General features: G+C 45.3%; 1 protein-coding gene across 1 annotated transcript in view; it reads right to left on the minus strand.

Annotated features, from left to right (window-relative positions):
* Nucleotides 1-4,455: 4,455 nt before the first annotated feature.
* The window catches only part of LOC137423403 (roundabout homolog 1), a gene marked incomplete in the record, with an annotated part of 397,715 nt that continues 382,981 nt past the window's right edge, over nt 4,456-19,189 (minus strand). The window contains 6 exon segments of the mRNA XM_078774253.1: nt 4,456-5,611; nt 6,750-6,850; nt 7,371-7,906; nt 8,343-8,681; nt 9,254-9,389; nt 9,514-9,615. Of these exon segments, the coding sequence (XP_078630379.1) occupies nt 6,771-6,850; nt 7,371-7,906; nt 8,343-8,681; nt 9,254-9,389; nt 9,514-9,615 (1,193 nt within the window).

Raw genomic sequence — 19,189 nt, forward strand, 5'->3', positions numbered from 1 at the left:
CTGCTCTGCTGCTCTATCTCACCCTCTCTCTGTTCTCTTCACCCTCTCTTTTGCTCAAGGTCAACTGCCATCTGCTTGGAAATCAGCCAACATCACCGCTTTGCACAAAAAAGGTGCAAAAACAGATCCTAGCAACTACAGACCAATCAGCCTTCTCCCAATTATCAGCAAAGTCATGGAATCCATCATTGCTTCTGATATGAAATCTTTCCTCTTCTCCAATGGCTTGATCTCTGATCATCAATTTGGTTTCAGACCAGGTCACTCTACTCTGGACATGCTGCTTCTGCTGTCTCAACAATGGATGGAGGTCCCCAATGCCAAACAGGAAATTAGAGCTGTCTCCCTCGACATATCACGTGCCTTCGACACGGTCTGGCACCCCGCTCTGCTCACCAAACTCTCCTCCTTTGGTATCCATGGAAATCTCCACGCATGGCTGGCGGACTTCCTCTCTAGTCGTCGTCAACGTGTGGCCCTGAATGGGTTTCTCTCATCTCCTCTTCCTGTTCAGGCTGGAGTTCCCCAAGGCAGTGTTCTGGGCCCCGTGCTTTTTCTGGTCTTCATCAATGATCTCTCTGACTCTCTCGAAAATCCTCTCTATCTCTTTGCTGATGACTCCACTCTCTGCCGCTCCATTCCTCTTCCCTCAGATCGGCAGTCTGCTGCCTCCTCACTCTCTGAAGACCTGGACAAAATCACAGACTGGTCAAACAAGTGGAACATGTCTTTCAATCCTGACAAATCTCACACTCTTACTATGTCTCTCCGAAAAGATCGACTGGACAACCCTCCCATCTACTTTCTCAACAATCCTCTCCAAGAAGTTCTGTCGCTCAAGATTTTGGGTCTCACTATCTGCCATGATCTTTCTTGGGAAAACCACATTTCCAAGCTGGCCTCCAAAGCCAGTCGCCGACTGGGCATCCTCCGTCGTGCGAAGTCCTTCCTCGGCACACCTGAGCTCCTCACCACATACAAGGCTTTCATCCGCAGCTCAATGGAATACTGTTCTCCCCTATGGGCCGGTGCTCCTGCCTCACACCTAGCTCGGCTTCACGCTGTTGAAACCAAAGCTTTCAGAATTATTGGAATCTCCCGCGATGAAGCTATCTCTGAGGGCCTTTCACTCACTCACCGCAGGCAGGTAGGTGGTCTTTCTGTCTTCTACCGACTCCTCTCCGGCCTTGCTCCCCCAGCTCTCTCTGTGCTCTGTCCCCCAAATATTCCTACAGGTCGCACAAGATCTGCCAGCAACCCTCTGATGGTTAAACTGCCGAAATCTCGGCTCTCCGCTCACCTTCACTCTTTCATTCCTCTTTTCTCCCGCCTCTGGAACAAACTCCCTCACTCCCTTCAATCCCACTCCTCCCTCCAGGTCTTTAAAACAGCTGTTCACCACCATCTCTTATCTTCCCCCATCCAAAACCTTGATCTTTTCTACCCCCGCTAATTCACCCCAGATCCACCTTGTTTGAAATTCCAACTTCTTTCCTGGAAGTCCTGGCAGTGTCCATATGTTTTATACCTCTCCCACCGCCCCCTTCCCACGCCCCCCCCCCCAAAGCCCTCGCCCTCTCTCAGATCTCTCGATGTCTCCATGTCTCTCGGTCCCTGCTCTCAAATGTTGTGTTTGTGTCCTTCCCCCTCTCTCCCCCATCTTGTCTACCGCTCCCTATGTTATATGTTTTATGTGTCGGTTTGTCTTTCTGTGTGTTCATGTGATTAATGTTCGCTCTTTCACGAGCCTCGATATTGTATACAAAAAAAAAAAAAAAAAAAAAAAAAAAAAAAAAAAAAAAAAAAAAAAAAAAATCTCGCACCCACTTCCCCTGCTCTCCCCCACCTTTGCTGCTTATTTCCTACCATCTCGCACCCTCTTCCCCTGCTCTCCCCCACCCTTGGTGCTAATTTCCTACCATCTTTCACCCTCTTCCCCTACTCTCCCCCACCTTTGCTGCTCATTTCCTACCATCTCGCACTCTCTTCCCATTCTCTCCCCCACCTTTGCTGCTCATTTCCTTCCATTTCACACCCTCTTCCCCTACTCTCCCCCACCTTTGCTGCTCATTTCCTGCAATCTCTCACCCTCTTCTCCTACTCTCCCCCACCTTTGCTGCTGATTTGCTACAATCGTGGCCCTTTTCCCCTAATCTCCCCGACCTTTCCTGCTCATTTCCTACTATCTCGCACCCTCTTCTCCCACTCTCCCCCACCTTTGCTGCTCATTTCCTTCCATCTTGCACCCTCTTCCCCTACTCTCCCCCACCTTTGCTGCTCATTGCCTACCATCTCGCACCCTCTTCCCCTACTCTCCCCCACCTTTGCTGCTCATTTACTACCATCTCGCACTCATTTCCCCTACTCTCCTCCACCTTTGCTGCTCATTTCCTTCCATCTCGAACCCACTTCCCCGACTCTCCTCCACCTTTGCTGCTCATTTCCTTCCATCTCGCACCCTCTTCCCCTTCTCTCCCCCACCTTTGCTGCTCATTTCCTTCCATTTCACACCCTCTTCCCCTACTCTCCCCCACCTTTGCTGCTCATTTCCTTCCATCTCGCACCCACTTCCCCGACTCTCCCCCACCTTTGCTGCTCATTTTCTACCATCTTGCACCCTCTTCCCCCACTCTCCCCCACCTTTGCTGCTCATTTTCTACCATCTCGCACTCACTTCCCCTACTCTCCTCCACCTTTGCTGCTCATTTCCTTCCATCTCGAACCCACTTCCCCTTCTCTCCCCCACCTTTGCTGCTCATTTCCTTCCATTTCACACCCTCTTCCCCTACTCTCCCCCACCTTTGCTGCTCATTTCCTTCCATCTCGCACCCACTTCCCCGACTCTCTCCCACCTTTGCTGCTCATTTCCGACCATCTTGTACTCTCTTCCCCTTCTCTCCCCCACCTTTGCTGCTCATTTCCTTCCATTTCGCACCCTCCTCCCCTACTCTCCCCCACTTTTGCTGCTCATTTCCTTCCATCTCGCACTCTCTTCCCCTACTCTCCACCACCTTTGCTGCTCATTTCCTTCCATCTCGCACTCTCTTCCCCTACTCTCCCCCACTTTTGCTGCTCATTTCCTTCCATCTCGCACTCTCTTCCCCTACTCTCCCCCACCTTTGCTGCTCATTTACTTCCATTTCGCACCCTCCTCCCCTACTCTCCCCCACCTTTGCTGCTCATTCCCTACCATCTTGCACCCTCTTCCCCTGCTCTCCACCACCTTTGCTGCTCATTTCTTACAATCGTGCACCCTCTTCCCCTAACTCTCCCCAACCTTTGCTGCCAATTGCCTAATATCGTGCACCCTCTTCCCCTATGCTCCCCCACCTTTGCTGCTTATTTCCTACCATCTTGCACCCTTTTCCCCTGCTCTCCCCCACCTTTGCTGCTTATTTCCTACCATCTTGCACCCTCTTCCCCTACTCTCCCCCACCTTTGCTGCTCATTTCCTACCATCTTGCACCCTCTTCCCCTACTCTCCCCCACCTTTGCTGCTCATTTCCGACCATCTCGTACTGTCTTACCCTTCTCTCCCCCACCTTTGCTGCTCATTTCCTTCCATTTCACACCCTCCGCCCCTACTCTCCCCACCTTTCCTGCTCATTTCCGACCATCTCATACTCTCTTCCCCTTCTCTCCCCCACTTTTGCTGCTCATTTCCTTCCATCTCGCACCCTCTTCTCCTACACCCCCCCACCTTTGCTGCTCATTTCCTACCATCTTGCACCCTTATCCCCTACTCTCCCCCACCTTTGGTGCTAATTTCCTACCATCTTGCACCCTCATCCCCTACTCTCCCCTACCTTTGCTGCTCATTTCCTACAATCTTGCACCCTCTTCCCCTACACCCCCCCACCTTTGCTGCTCATTTCCTACCATGTTGCACCCTCTTCCCCTACTCTCCCCCACCTTTGCTGCTCATTTCCTACAATCTTGCACCCTCTTCCCCTACTCTCCCCCACCTTTGCTGCTCATTTCCTACCATCTCGCACCCTCTTCCCCTACTGTTCCCCACCTTTGCTGCTCATTTCCTCCCATCTCGCACCCTCTTTGCCTGCCCTTTCCCAAATCCTCATCTAACGTTTCCCCAGAGATACTGGCAGAATTTTGGGTATGGCCGGATGATTGTGCACCCCACTGTTCTCGACGTTCTTCACACCCCCAACCTCCCTCCCCAGTAAGTCGATAAACCGATAGATTCGACTGAATTATTGGTGTGTTGAAAGAGTGCCTTGTACATCCTTGTATATCACCCCTCTTTTCCTTTTCTCCCTATTTTGTCCAACAAATAATGACCCCTTAGCAGTGTAAATGAACATTCCAGAAACAAAAAGAAAAGTTAAAATGTTCATAATGGTGGCAAAAATAAAGGCTCATGGGCACATAACGTAAGTCGGTGTTGCAGCAAAACACAGGCAAAGTGATAAGAATTGAAAGTGAAGGGGAAATTAATTCATTTTCAAAGAAAAGGTTTATTTTCCAGAATCTTGTCAGTTTCATAAATAACAGCAGGAAGGTTAACGGACAGCAATGTTCAATGTACATAGAAAACATGAAAAGAGCTACGAGCATTCAGGACCATGAACGCGGGATGGGAGTGGCACCCATCCTCGAGCAATCAGAACCGGTCTAACTTCTTGAGTTACAAATAATTTCCAAAAATAAAGAAAAGAAAAGAAAATAAAATAATAAAAAACAACTACCAAACGTAAGAAAAATAGAAAACAAAACAGGTGGCGAACCCCACATTGTGCTTCAATACCAAGAGGCCTATCTAGCTGAATTGCATATTGTACGCTGTGTTGCACCCATCACCAGGATCGCTCGGCCACATACCTGAGACCTGGTCCGTTGATTGGTTTTAAGTGATGCCGATCCTCACGGTCGGGTAGTTAGCTATCCCGGTGTCATTCAAATTCTGTGCTCCGAGTAACCACCGGACGTGACAACACAAGCGTGTGCCCCTAGCCATATATGCCTCCAAAACTAATATTCTTACCAAGCCGTCAACATATAATTAGCAAGAAGTAATATAAACAAAGATATTAAAAACACGACGAGTTAAATGTTGTGCTTTCAACCAAAGGTTTTCACAGTGCATTTTCCTAGTTCAAAAGATTACTGAAAATTCCCTTCTGGCAAAAATTTCCACGGGCCTGAAAACTTCCACTAAAATTGGCTACACTGACCAAAAGCATAGCAACATGGCTGTAGAATAAGTGAGTGTGGAGAAGAAAGGAGAAGGTCAGAAAAAGGATGAAGACATCTTGCCAGTACCCACAGACCATCGCTCAACTTTTGGAAGTGCGCAGTTGTCATGTGTGATTACCAAAGCTGCAGCGAAGACTCAAACATGAAGTCTCAACCTATCAGCTCATCAAAATGAAGAGAGAGAAGAGGGACTGAGATATAGAGAGGAGAGAGAAGGAAGCAGGAAAAAAAGGGAAAAGGGGACCATGGGAAGAAGAGACTCAGAGTCATGAAAATGAAAGGTGAAAAGGAGGTAGGGATGTACGAAGGTGGGTAAGGCTCTGGTGTTTGGCTCCAGGGCTCCTCGCACCGAGTGCATCAGAAATGGAACCTCTTCGTGGGGACACCTTCCGCGCCCCTGCACAAGATACACAGAATACTTCAGTGAACACGCAGCGCAGCTCTACGTCTGGAAACATCTTCTGAGGCACGTTTGGCATTCGCAACATGGTTATTCAGACAATGTGGATAAAGCCCAAAACCTTAAATATCGCCGGTCCTGCTCATTTTGCCATTTATTCTGAAATATTCCAGCAAAGATTCATCAGAATTTTTTTTTTGTTCCACAATCGACTATAATGCATAGTTGATGAGCTTTATTTGCATTATTGGGCTGGCAGGATGGGTACCTCCTAGAGGTATGGATACCGCACACTTTCCGCAAAGCCGTATAGCCTGGGTTTGAACCTCGAGCCATCTATGTTTGAACCTGGAGCCAACTGCCATCCTGGTGTTTCACAGGCACGGTGATTCATCAATGTGTGTCCAGTCCCTCAGATGGATGTTAAACTGGACGTCAAGTCTGTTGGAATTTGTTGGTGGACATTATAGATCCCACGGTGTACTTCGAAGATAAGGCGAGCTATCGTCAGAACCATTCCAAATACCAAATTGCTGCCCAAACTACTGCTGGGAAGGCAATGGCAAACCACCCAGTTAACCCTTGCCAAGAAACTGATTTGGCAGCAGCGACACTTGTAACAAAGTACGATACATCACAATCAATTTGCATTATTTGATTGCATTCTTATAGGGGAATTCTAAAGAAAATTCCTGGAGTGAAGCATAATTCAACTGTAGAGACAGAAGCATAGAGAAGGTTCTCTCTATATCAGGTGAGAAAAATTATGGAATTTTTTATTTCCACCCCCCCCCAACCCCAACCCATTCCACACTTCCTTTCTCTACCATTCTACAATACTCTTCCATAAATCCCACTTTTAATCCAATCGTGTCCCAATTCCTATGTCTTTTTGCCTACTCCTCCCACATTCCCCAAACCTCATTCCTCAATTTGGATTCTTAATTTTTGGTCGTTTCTACTCCCAAACATTATGGCCCCTGATTTCCGGAGAACTTAAAACATAACTAAGCTTTCTCCACGTCATTGTGAGTGAGGCTCCAAACTTAAGATCTACCAGTCCATTCGCAGGATGTTACTTCTAGACTGGCTTCAGCATGCAATGGCAACTTAAATAATGTGAACATTCTCCTACCTGGACATCAAGAGCTCCTGCCTAGCACTGCATGCTGTTGCCTGGATTTTCAGGCCGGCTTTTAGCAGAGGGAAAGTGTGGCCTGCTATACAGCACAAAATCTGTTGATAATAAGGAAGTGGAATAAAAAAAAAATGTTATCAACAGCATGGAGAGGAATGCTGAACTAGGTTTAACACAGCACTGCGGTTTCTTGAAAAAAATTCCTGCTGTCAGTCAGTCCGAAACTTAACTGTCAGTTTAAAGCATTTCACCTTTAATGCGCATAAAAGGTATGGAAATCTATTCACGGTACAAGGATCCTGTCACAATTAGCTGACAGCAACATTAAAGTAGGCTGCCATGAATTTTTGAAATGCTGAGAACTTGCTTGTGGACCTGTCAATTCACGTCCTATTCTTCACTCCACTTTATCAATATATCTACCCGTACCGACTTACTGATTATGGTCATCCCATCGCACAAACCGCTGGATCGAACTTCTTCTGACCTTCCCAATTAGACCCCTGACATCCCACGAAGAATGACTATAATGACTACACAAAGGCTTCCTTCAGCATGTTGCGGAGGAAGAAAAGGGGCAGGGGAGAGGGGAATTAACACAGATGACAATTGCCTCACCCTCTGCGAAAGGTAGAGCCTGTCCCTGCCTGGTGTTTGTGACTCCCGCAACACCAGGCCTCCCCCGAGTGTTGCCACGTCCAGGCTGTGCTTGTAGCTTAATTCCTGAGCTTTGCGCAGCAGCTGCAATAGCATCAGCAAAGTTGGCATCTACATGGAAAGAACTCTCACTGGAAATACAGTCGCTGGAATCAGCGGCACTTGAGCAAGGTGGCCTGCCATCTTCTTCGGGCTCACCCTCTGAGGCAGAGCCCCAGCCATTGAGCATGGATCCCGCCAGAGAACTTTCAGGGTCTCCCAGACTGGAGATTGAGGTCTGCTCAAGGCTTAACAACAGCTTTTTTGCATCAAAATGTGGTGTGGGACGCTTGCCAAAGTTGACTCCCTCATCCTCTTCCTCATCCTCTTCCACCTGCTCTTCATGTTCCTCTGCAGCATCCGTTTCCAGATCAGAAGGTGAGGGTCCAGCTATGTATCCATAAAGGTATGGTGGAGAGGGAGACCTGCAAGTAAGTAGTGGATGCCCTACACAGTGCCTGCACAGAAAGTAAAGAAGAAATTTTTCATCTGTGAAGGAAAGCATGTGCACCATAGGGTGCCACAAGATATATGGCCTCTAATTTTTACGGACTAGTAATTCAATGCTTTTTCCCTGGCATTGCTGTTAGCTTAAAACAAGAGCTGTTCTCACTGAAGCAGAATACAGTGTGCAAGAGAAAAAAAAACAACAGGGCTGGGATATCAATTTACCGACTATGTGCCAAGGATTACAAATGTTCCAGATAGTCGGCACACCGAGGCAAGGCAAGATCATCAAATGTACAGGCAAGGAGGAAATCGAAATTTGCTTTTCCTATCAAATTATACTGCTTACATGAAACTGGGTTTCCTGTTGTCCCCACTCTCCCCACTCCTCCTCCTCACTCGCTGAAACGCTTACAAATGCAGCCCTGATGTATTGCAGACACCAACCTGGTGGATTTTGTAAGGCCTGTTGAAACAGGTCCACGCTTGTCTTGTCCACGCTGAAGAATAGGTCGACGCTCTTCAGGAGATGTGGGCGAGCATGGTGCCGTTGGCTGCATACTGTATGAACAAGGTGGATAGGTAACCTCGGCGTAAGCACATGATGTTGGCACAGTACCAGCAAAGCCTCTTCCTTTTTCTCCATCATTTGCTTTATGTGTCTGTAGCTGCTCTTCGTCATCATCTTCTTCTTCCTCTTCTTCATATTTTTCATGTTCCCCTGCATCATTGTTGTGCTGTGGATAACCTCGATGTTCTGATAGGAAAAAGCAATTGAGGTCCCTCCTGTGCACAGAGAGATCGACAGCAAAACGTTAGCTCAATCGACATGGATTCTCTCATGCTACCTGAAATGGCCGCAAACATATTTGATACAAACTGTGAAAGACGGAGAAATGTTATGAACGACTATACAAAGCTGTTGGCAGAAAAAACAGTAAATGGTGGTGGATACCCACGGGACAGACAAGGACCTTAAAAAGGAAGTGTATTTTATTCCAAGAATTTCACTGCTCAAAGTGATCTCAATTTTACCCTGATACACCTCTACAACATCTATTCTGCCTTAACCCATTTGCCATCCTCACATACCCCTCAATAGATGCTGCGTTGACCCCCATTTCCCCCCTCCAAACCTATGCACCAAAGGGCCGACTCTGTTGAACAGCTGTTTGTTCAGACCAGTCAAGCAAGACAGGAAGGAAATGAGGCAGATGCTTAAGCCAAACACAACCCTCAACTCGTTAGCCCGTGACTGGGTCGTGGGAGTCGATTGACTTGCGTTACGGGCATTTCATGTCATTAGTTGAACTTTGGGATGGTTCCCATTTTGTGCTGCTCCTGTTGGAGTTGCCCACCTGTCGCTGGGTAGCTGATGTCCATCTGTCTCAGTCGGCGGAAGAGCAGGTGGTGGAGGCAGGGGCTCACCGATCGGCATCGAAGGACGCTGGCTTTTAGAAGTCCGAGCGTTCTTCTTCCTCCCTGAGTGTGCCCCTACAGCATCCAGAGATACTTCACTAACATCCTTCACTGCAAAAATCTCTAATACAATCCTTTCAATAAAGCACTCGGTCATCTATCGCAAGTAAGCTGAAATGTGTAAGCAGCATCCACGCACCTGACGAGGCAGTACTTCGATCAGAGCTAGCATGCGATCCCATTGTGCTTTGCTCATGACTTCCAGAAGCTGAAATCCGGTCTTTTTCAGCTGCAGCAATGTCTGCATCGAGGAAATGCAAACCCACATCCATAGTTAATCCCAAAGCCCTCAATAAATGCAGCCAAAAAAATCACAAAACTAAAACACTTGAGCTGCAATCGTAAACAAACTGAAGGTTAATACTTTTGCAATGCAAACACCCCAAAAAGCAATGGGAATCCTCTTTGGCAGTTTAGTACCTCTGCCCCCGAAGGTAGATGGAGGTTATGTTTTCACCCTGTCTGTTTATCTGCCTGTGAGCAGGATATCTCAAAAGGTTATGGACGGATTCGGATAAACTTTAGTGGACAGGTTGGGAGTGTGACAAGGACGGATTGAGTACATTTTTGTGAAGATCCAAATCCGAATCCCACATATATTTGCATATATATATATATATATATACACACACAGACACACACACATACCACCTCTAAAATATACGCAATCTGGTTCCATCATCTAGAGGGAATTTTAAAAACAGATCGCAGGTACAGTGGAATGACAACTCTATCCCATGGAAGTAAGAATTAAGTTAAAAATTATTAAGTTAAATAATAAAAAAATAACCCCAGAAGGAGAATGAGAGCCTCGCCTAAATAAATGAATATATACACTTAGCTATAAGAATCACTAGATATGGTAAATGTTGTCAGATGTCACTCCAGATTTGGATATTTATTTAGTCTAAAGCATCCAATCCTCATATACGAATCCAGATTTTGATGATATGCTTCAAATATGTAATAATAATCAATCGTGTTTCCAAGGCAAGGCACATTTGAATATGCCGAAACAAAATGGTGGCTTAAGAACCCAGCGAGTGGCAGTGGGCTGACCAAGATGGCGGGCCATCATATTGGTAAGGCTTTTTCGGGTTTTTTCTTTTGAGCACCTCATTAATTATCTTCAAAAAGGGTGTTATAACACACCCAAACACCCAGTTTTCATCAATGCAATCTGTTGGAGGTCCAGGTGTATGCATGCAAAGTTTGGGGCCACTAGGTTTCACAGTTTTGGAATTATGGAGGAGACGGACGGACGGACACTGCCTTTTATTATTATTATAGACGTACGCAGAAGGCCCTACCCTAGCCAGTCTGTAGTGCTGGCTCAGATTGTCACCATTTTTTCAAAGCTATGATAAAATGTTGAACCCTCCCCCTATCCCTCCTTTCAGAAACCTGCCTTTGTACCTCACATCCACATAAAGTGAATGGAAACAAAAATATCTGAATAGACGAATAATGAAAAATGAGGCAGAAAAAAAGCAGGAGAGTTCTGACAATTTTCCATACATAACATTATTTAGATGGCCTCTTACTTTCAAGAGAGTCACAAATAATCAAGCCAAGCTTTTCATTAAACTACACAACATAGTTCATCCATTAATCTAATTTACCAACGTTTGGCTAGAAAGTGACCTTTTCATCACAGTCTGTAAAACTGGACCTCATCGGTCAATCTGTGGAAGCCTCAAGTGAGCCCTTTCAACACTTTTTTTCTTTAACAGCAGAGCACCTGACAGCTGTTTTGATTTGTTGGTGATACCAAAGCCAGTTGTTTGGTGTATTTAAGTTTGAAGGAACAGTTTTATTTCTGCGTGAAATGGCCCGGGGACTTAACCTCTTGATTTTCACTGCCTATATCCACTGAGAAAAACACATGTGCTCAAATTGATGTCACATGACTCTCAAGGAACCACGTGATAGCAATGTCACCTGACTGTCTCAAAACAACCTTGCAGCATAACAAGTGACCACAACATTCATGCACAGTGCACACAAAAACAATACGGATAGTCTCATAACGACGTAGCCTGGCTTGTTTGATACGTCAGTTGAAGATGATAGTATGACCTGGGTGGGGATACAACTTAGCAGTTAGCATATAATGAAAGTATTAAAAAAAATTCAACAAACTCCACATTCCTGTGCCACCTTCAGTCGAACGTCAGGCATTGACAGCAGGTTCGTGAAGGACTTGGACAAAAAAAGGTACCCAGTCTGAATGTTGCTATATCCAGTCAATGGCGAAACTGCAAATGGGGAATCCGCGAATGTCACGGACGGAAACCCTTACGTAATTTCCTCATTCTGCTTTAAACTTAATATCTCTATATTTTCATTCCAAACAGAATCATTCATCATTCCAATCACAGACTAGAAAGCATCTGAAAATGCAAAGCCCTTCTGCGATAGTTTGTATTCAGACATCTTGTACTTCTTCTTATGTATGATCAAAATAACGACACGGACCTCGCTCAAAATCAAGGTCCATTTCGATCGCATTTCAAAATCATAATTGTATTGAGGAATTTCTGAAACCTCATACCTACCTTACGACACCCGCTGGGACCCCAAAACGTTCCGCAGAAGGTTGTTATATTTCTTTATAGTAAAATATGCAATTGTAATTGTTACTAAACACGTCCCCCTGTCATGTGACCAGATTCTCAGCTCTGATTGGTGGACGTTTGTGGGGACATACGGAGAGACAAACGGTGTTCTAGATGGCATTTCTTTACAGGCTATGCCGTAAAAACACGTCTTCATTATGTCATCACATTTTTGGAGCGAGCAAGGTGGGGTGTTCAGCAACCTGAATGCTTGTGTCACTTATTGTGCACTCATTTTCATTTATTGATGAACTTTCATGGTTCACATAGTGAACTGATTCCAGCATAAAGACTTGAGCACAACAATCAGCATCACAGACTATACCTATGCAGAGCAGACATACAGATGTATATGTATCCTAAACAGAGGGTTGGTGAGGCTGAGCAGAAATTATGAGGCTATAATCCTCAGGAAATCGGGGCAGAAATTTGGAATGTGTTCATGGTGCCGGCGATAGCTCGCCTACTCTTCATGAAGGACACGGCGGGTCTTTAACATCCATAATCTGATGCCAGCGGACGGGACTCCCAGTTTAACGTCCATCCAAGTGACGACACACACATTGATGAATCACCCTGCCCAGGCTGGGCAGCTTAGAGGTTTGTGTGCACACATATAGGCCATCCTTTGGCTGTTGGAATACTGTTCCCCCCTCTGGGCTGGTGCTCCTGCCTCACACCTTGCTCGGCTTCACGCTGTTGAGGCCAAAGCTTTCAGAATCATTGGAATCTCCTGCGATGTAGTCAACGCCGAGGGCCTTTCACTCACTCACCGCAGGCAGGTTGGTGGTCTTTCTGTCTTCTACCGACTCCTCTCCGGCCTTGCTCCCCCAGCTCTCTCTGTGCTCTGTCCCCCCAATATTCCTTCAGGTCGCACAAGATCTGCCTGCAACCCTCTTCTGGTTAAACTGCCAAAGTCTAGGCTCTCTGCTCACCTTCACTCTTTCATTCCCCTTTTCTCCCGCCTCTGGAACAAACTCCCCCACTCCCTTCAATCCCACTCCTCCCTCCAGGTCTTTAAAACAGCTGTTCACCACCATCTCTTATCTTCCCCCATCGAAAACCTTGATCTTTTCTACCCCCGGTAATTCACCCCAGAGTCCTTGCAGTGTTCATATGTTTTAATCCTCTCCCACCTCCCCCCAAGTCCTCCCGATGTCCCTGCTCTCAAATGTTGTGTTTGTGTCCTTCCCCCTCTCTTTTGTGTCCTTCCCCCTCTCTCCCCATCTTGTCTACCGCCTCCCCTTGTTTTTTGTGTTTTGTGTGTCGGTTTGTCTTTTTGTGTGATTAATGTTAGCTCTTTCACGAGCCTCGATCTTGTATACAAAAAAAAAAAAAAAAAAAAAAAAAAAAAAATCCTGCCAGTCCATAATATTCCACTAGCATTAAAAAAAAACCTAAACGCTGTATAAATGCAAATTAATTTTATCAATAAATTATTTTGTGCAAATAAATGCATGCTGCCCAACAAGCAAGCGACATCACCGAGCGCATAAATAAATGAGCATTTCATTTCAAAATGAATGGGATTTGTGAAGAAAAAAAGATTTTTGTTTGCAGATGAGTGTAAAAAAGATGTAATTACTTGCAAAAAATAAATACATGTAACGACTGAAGAATCACCATTTAATTCGATTAATGAACAGGATTAAATAATTAAATTGACATATGTGGGGAAATTACATTGCCAGACCAGGAATCGAACTCCAGGTCTTCTGGAAAACCATAACCAGTCCAGGAATCGAACTCCAGGTCTTCTGGAAAACCATAACCAGTGCTCTACCATCTGATCTATCTGGGCGACCCTGACTGAGCATTTTCCCACATATATCAATTTAATCACCATTTACATCTGCGCGGAAACATGGTCATTTGATGACTTTTATAAAATACAGAATTTTACTATTTACGAATTTTAAAAAATACGCAGCCGGATATTTATTACGGCTGCGCTGTAAAAATAATACAAACCAAAAATACAAATGCACTAAAACTGCTTGCCTGTTTGTTGTATGTGACAATACAATGACTATGTTGGCTATAGCACCTTGTGAATGTGTAGTCAGTAGTCACCAACACATTTTGCAATCAAATAACAACAAAAGTAATAGTAATACATTGTATAAAATCCACTCCATGAGAATTGTAGGAACTGTACCCGAATTTGTCCTTGGACCCAATGTAATTATTTGATATAATTAAAATGCCAAAGATGCACATCAATGGCAAATAATGTCGGCCTGTGTCTGCTTCTTTCTCTTTACTATATTCATTCATAAATTTTGAGCACTTGGACGCATGTTGTATAATTTATTTGGAGGTGTGACGATGCAGTTGATGCAGTGCCCCTTTGAGATCAAGGCAGAGGTTCAGAATTTGGTTTTCTTACTGGTACACAAGGGTTTACTCTTTTCAACTGACGAGCAATTGCTCATGCAAAAAGGATAGCCGGATTAATGTCCTTTACGTAGGAAATGGACTCGTTGATGATACGACCTGCCTGTGAACACCAGAATGAGAATTTACACTCAGGCTTGGAATTGAACACAGACAAGACAACTCAGAGATATACCCTCCTCTCTGTCTTATAAAATGCCTCACACTAAGGTTGAGTAATATGTCGACGTCATACTGTGATTGGCTATGTGTAACCAGACCAACAGGACAGAGACAAACCAAGCAAGATGGCCGACAATTTACAAAAAAGACCAAGCAGCAGCAATATTTACAGTAAGTGTCATGGTTTCCAGGGAAAAATTCCGCATGACAAGCAAATATAGCTACAAATGGCTGGAGAAAGTTACTCCATGGCCTAACCCTTTTCTTCCCTGCATCTCCAACTCTTCCCCTACCCCCCTCCCCCCCAACCCGGTACTGAAAACGTCCTCAACCATTCTTCATGATTGGCGTAAAGACAATACATGACGGTACACACATGCACATCATTTTGTTTCACGATACGATTAAAGATGGCCGACTGGTGGCCATTTTAGTTGTAACAAGCATTAGGCCTAGGTCCCCCGTCGGTGAAGTGATGTGAGTTGACAAAGTGCAAGACACAAGGTGGCCATCTTGGATTTTGACGTCGCGATCCAATTTTCAAGAGCCTTCTTCCTTATGCCGAGATACACCCACACACCAGATTAGAAGTTGGTACTTCGCTTATTTTTCAAGATATTCCGCTCACACGGTTCAGACATACATGGCGTCAGACATACATGGCGGCGGCCATCTTGGATTCTGACCTGGGTTGCACCCGCACACCAAATTAGAATTCGGTCTTTCGCTTACGCACGCACATACGCACGCACGGACACACGGACGGAGGGGAAAACCATAGTCCCCCTTTCGCTCCGCGGTGCGACGGGGGACAAAAAAACAACCTGATGTTGAACACATGTTTGACCATTTCTCGGACATCCATTTACCGATTTTGTTCAAGCTTGGCACACAGATGATGAATGATGGCTTATATATGCACGCCATTTTCTTCGAGATCAGATCCAAGATGGCCGACTAGTGGCCATTTTGTTACTTAAACGTGTCCCCAACCATTTCTCGGACATGCATGGACCGATTTCTTCAAACTTGGCACAAAGACAATACATGAGAATACATATGCAGAAGATTTTGTTTTGTAAACCGACCAAAGATGGCTAACTGATGGCCTTTAACTCCGTACAGCAAATTACTAAAACAACAGGGACTATGACATTTTATGTATTTTTCTACTTGGAAATCAGAGGAATGCCAGAGTGTGGACATACCGGTACTTTCCAACACCATTACTTCTTCCCTCGATTTAGAGTTTTATATATGCAAAAATGTTTCGACAATTATCTTAATTAAAATATACCCCAGGTTCAAATCTCATTTCCTATATGTATCCATCCATGGCTTACTAATGTCCTTGGAATTGTGCACCACCCCTCACAAGGTCAGAGATGGCAGACATCAAAATGAGCTCCATCCGACCGAATGACCTATCATCGCTATATGTGCTTTTTTGTACGCAATATTTCAAAAACTGTTGAACATTTAGCTTTCATATTACAGATATCGATTCCACATGACATCAACTCAAACTGATTAGATCATGGCTTCGATTGGCAGAATTATGTTTCCATGGCAACCATCTCGGTAACCCGACTTGTGTACACGATATTTCAAAAACCGTTTAAGATTTAATTTTCATGTTGCACAATTCTATTCCACATACAACTCAAAAGGCTGGAGACCTAACCTATCAGCTCCTTGTTTTTAAAGCACAAATGACAGCAACAAAGTAGAAAAATGTGACATTCTCCTTTTAGATCTCTTCCGTAAGTGGATATTTGCTTTCTATCTTCAATGAGGATTCCAAACCTGCCTTTAGACTCACTTCAAGGGAAAGAGTCAGATGACATCATTCAAATGAATACAACTCCACCATTCCAGCACACAACTCATGCCAGACATGTCAAAATTAAAATCTCACTTGAACTGGATGTACAGCGACAGACGACAGCGAGACTGTTTTGGTACAAAAGGTCTGGAAAACTAAGAAGTACTCAAAGCAATGCTGTTGAAAGCAGAAATGGTATCGATAGAAAACCTTAAGCCATGACAAGTTACGTGCATTGGGATATTTTGTTTGCAAGAAAGATGGTGATCTGGTAGAAATGTTACCAAAAGGCTTTACAGATGGATGGAAATGTCACATTCAGAACAGCAGCGTTCAAATTAATATGAAGTGTCCCGAGTAGATGTAAGGAGGGTTCAGGTTGACTCAACTTGCTGACTTCTCTTATGTAATCCAGTAAATGCAAGTTCTAATGCGAACCCCAATGGATTGCAAATGACATACTAATGGTATTTAGTCACATGTTATTACCATGGGGGCACTGCATCAGTGGGTAAGGACCCCCTGGACCGAATTTTTTTTTTATGTGATCTCTCTGAACTTAAAAAATATACAGTATCTTCTTCTTCATTTTTCCTTCTCTGTTGTCACTTTCTATCTCTATGCATGCCTCTTTGAAATATTTATCTTAGTCTTTTCTAGATTGTCATTGGCAGTCGGCATTTAGCTGCTTAACATCCTCTCTTGATGCGCCTTTGATTTTCATCTCTCTTCTTCTACCTGCATTATTTATTTATTGCCTCAATCTGACAGCCATTTAGTCTACTTATTTCTGCTTACTTTTGGGATGTGGTTTTTTGCCTCTTCTTTCACAATGTTTCAATTCGTTTTTGATGTTCTGTCAACTAAGTCCAGCTCTGAAAAACTTTATTTTTTAAACCTTTTATGCATACTAGCAAATACCACCCATCGCTTTGCTGACAGGAATACCAGGAGAGGGGAGGGAGGAGAAAGAGAGGAGTGCGAGAGAGAGAACGTGAGGGAGAAGAGGGGGAAAAGAGAACATGAGGGGAGAGAAAGAGGGGCGAAGGGAAAATAGGGAGAGAGACAGGAGAGGAGGGTGAAGGGAGAATAGGGAGAGAGGAGAGGACAGGAGAGAGGGGAGAGAGGAGAGAGAGAGGAGAGAGGGGAGAGAGGAGAGAGAGAGAGGAGAGAGGGGAGAGAGGAGAGGGAGGTGAATGAGAAGAGAGGAGAGAGAGGGGGAGAGGGGAGAGAGAGGATAGAAGGGAGAGAGGGGAGAGAGGAGAGAGAGGGGAGAGAGGGGAGAGAGGGTGAGAATAGAGAGGAGAGAGACGAGAGAGAGGAGCGAGAGGGGAGACAGAGGAGAGAGGGGAGAGAGGGGAGAGAGGAGAGAGAGGAGAGAGGGGAGAGAGAGGAGAGGGGAGAGAGAGGAGAGGAGAGAGGGGAGAGAGGGGAGAGAGGGGAGAGAGAGGGGAGGAGAGAGGGGAGAGAGGGGAGAGAGGGGAGAGGGGAGAGGAGAGAGGGTGAGAAGAGAGAGGAGAGAGACGAGAGAGAGGAGAGAGAGGGGAGACAGAGGAGAGAGGGGAGAGAGGGGAGAGAGGGGAGAGAGGGGAGAGAGGGGAGAGAGGAGAGAGGGGAGAGAGGGGAGAGAGAGGAGAGAGAGGAAGAGAGGGACAAAGGAGAGAGGGGAGAGAGAGGAGAGAGAGGGACAAAGGAGAGAGGGGAGAGAGAGGAGAGAGAGGAAGAGAGGGACAAAGGAGAGAGGAGAGGAGAGAGAGAAAGGTGAGTGAGAGCAAATAAGACCTGTCGCTTCGATAAGATAAGAGCAAATAAGACCAAAGTTGACCTTGCCGTGATATTTAAACCCCTGGGGATCTTTGACTGGTCGAGGGTTAAACGTGACAATCACAGCAATGCCTCAACACAGAGCAACATTTCCTGTGTTTTGTATTTTACAGTGATGGCCCTGCTTCACACAGGAGCGACAAAGGTTTCATAGGCTTAAACTCTGTCGTCCTGAAGCAGATTGTACGGACAACCGACTGAAGTACACCACAATGACTGGAAGATTGCAGCTACAGGAGGGCAGAATGCAGTCATTACTGTTGTGCTTGCTTCTGGTCTTGCTTCTTGCTGTTGAGGAGTTTCAGTTGCTCTGGAAGCAGTCAGTGCTGCTGTGTTTGCTTCTGCTCTTGCTTCTTGCTGTTGAGTTTCAGTTGCTCTGCAAGCAGTCATTGCTGCTGTTTGCTGCTCTTCTTGCTTCTTGATGTTGCAGAGTTTCTGCTGTTCTGGATATTTGTTATTACTTGTTTTTTTTCTTCTTTTTCTACTTCTATCTTACTTCCTTATCTTCCCGTCCTTCTGCCTTTCTTCTACTTGTATCTTCCTTCTTCTATCTCCCTGAGCAGTGAAATACAGTTGCAAATACAATAGCACAACAAATACAAATGCAAATACAATTCCGATGTCCCTGCTCTCAAACGTTGTACTTGTGTGCTTCCCCCTCTCTCCCCATCTTGTCTCCCGCTCCCTTTATTTCGTCTTATGTGTCCGTTTTTTTTGTCATTAATGTTAGCTCTTACACTGGCCTCGATCTTGTATCCCCCCCCCCCCCCCCCAAAAAAGCACACTGAGCAGTAAAATAATTTTAATTTTAATTCTTTATTAAAAGTCTGACGTTTCCAGAACAAAGTAGTTCTCTTCCTCCGAGGCATTGAGAGTGGTGTCGGGGTGACACCGCTAAGTTCAGTTGGGGACGGTTCGCGTCACGGATTGGTCCAGGTCCTCGGCAATTACAGGGCTTCCCTGCATTCAAATAACTCTGCTGTTTTTGT

Source organism: Myxine glutinosa, chromosome 3, assembly GCF_964187855.1.
Source record: "Myxine glutinosa chromosome 3, kmMyxGlut1.1, whole genome shotgun sequence".
In the NCBI taxonomy this organism is placed as follows: domain Eukaryota; kingdom Metazoa; phylum Chordata; class Myxini; order Myxiniformes; family Myxinidae; genus Myxine; species Myxine glutinosa.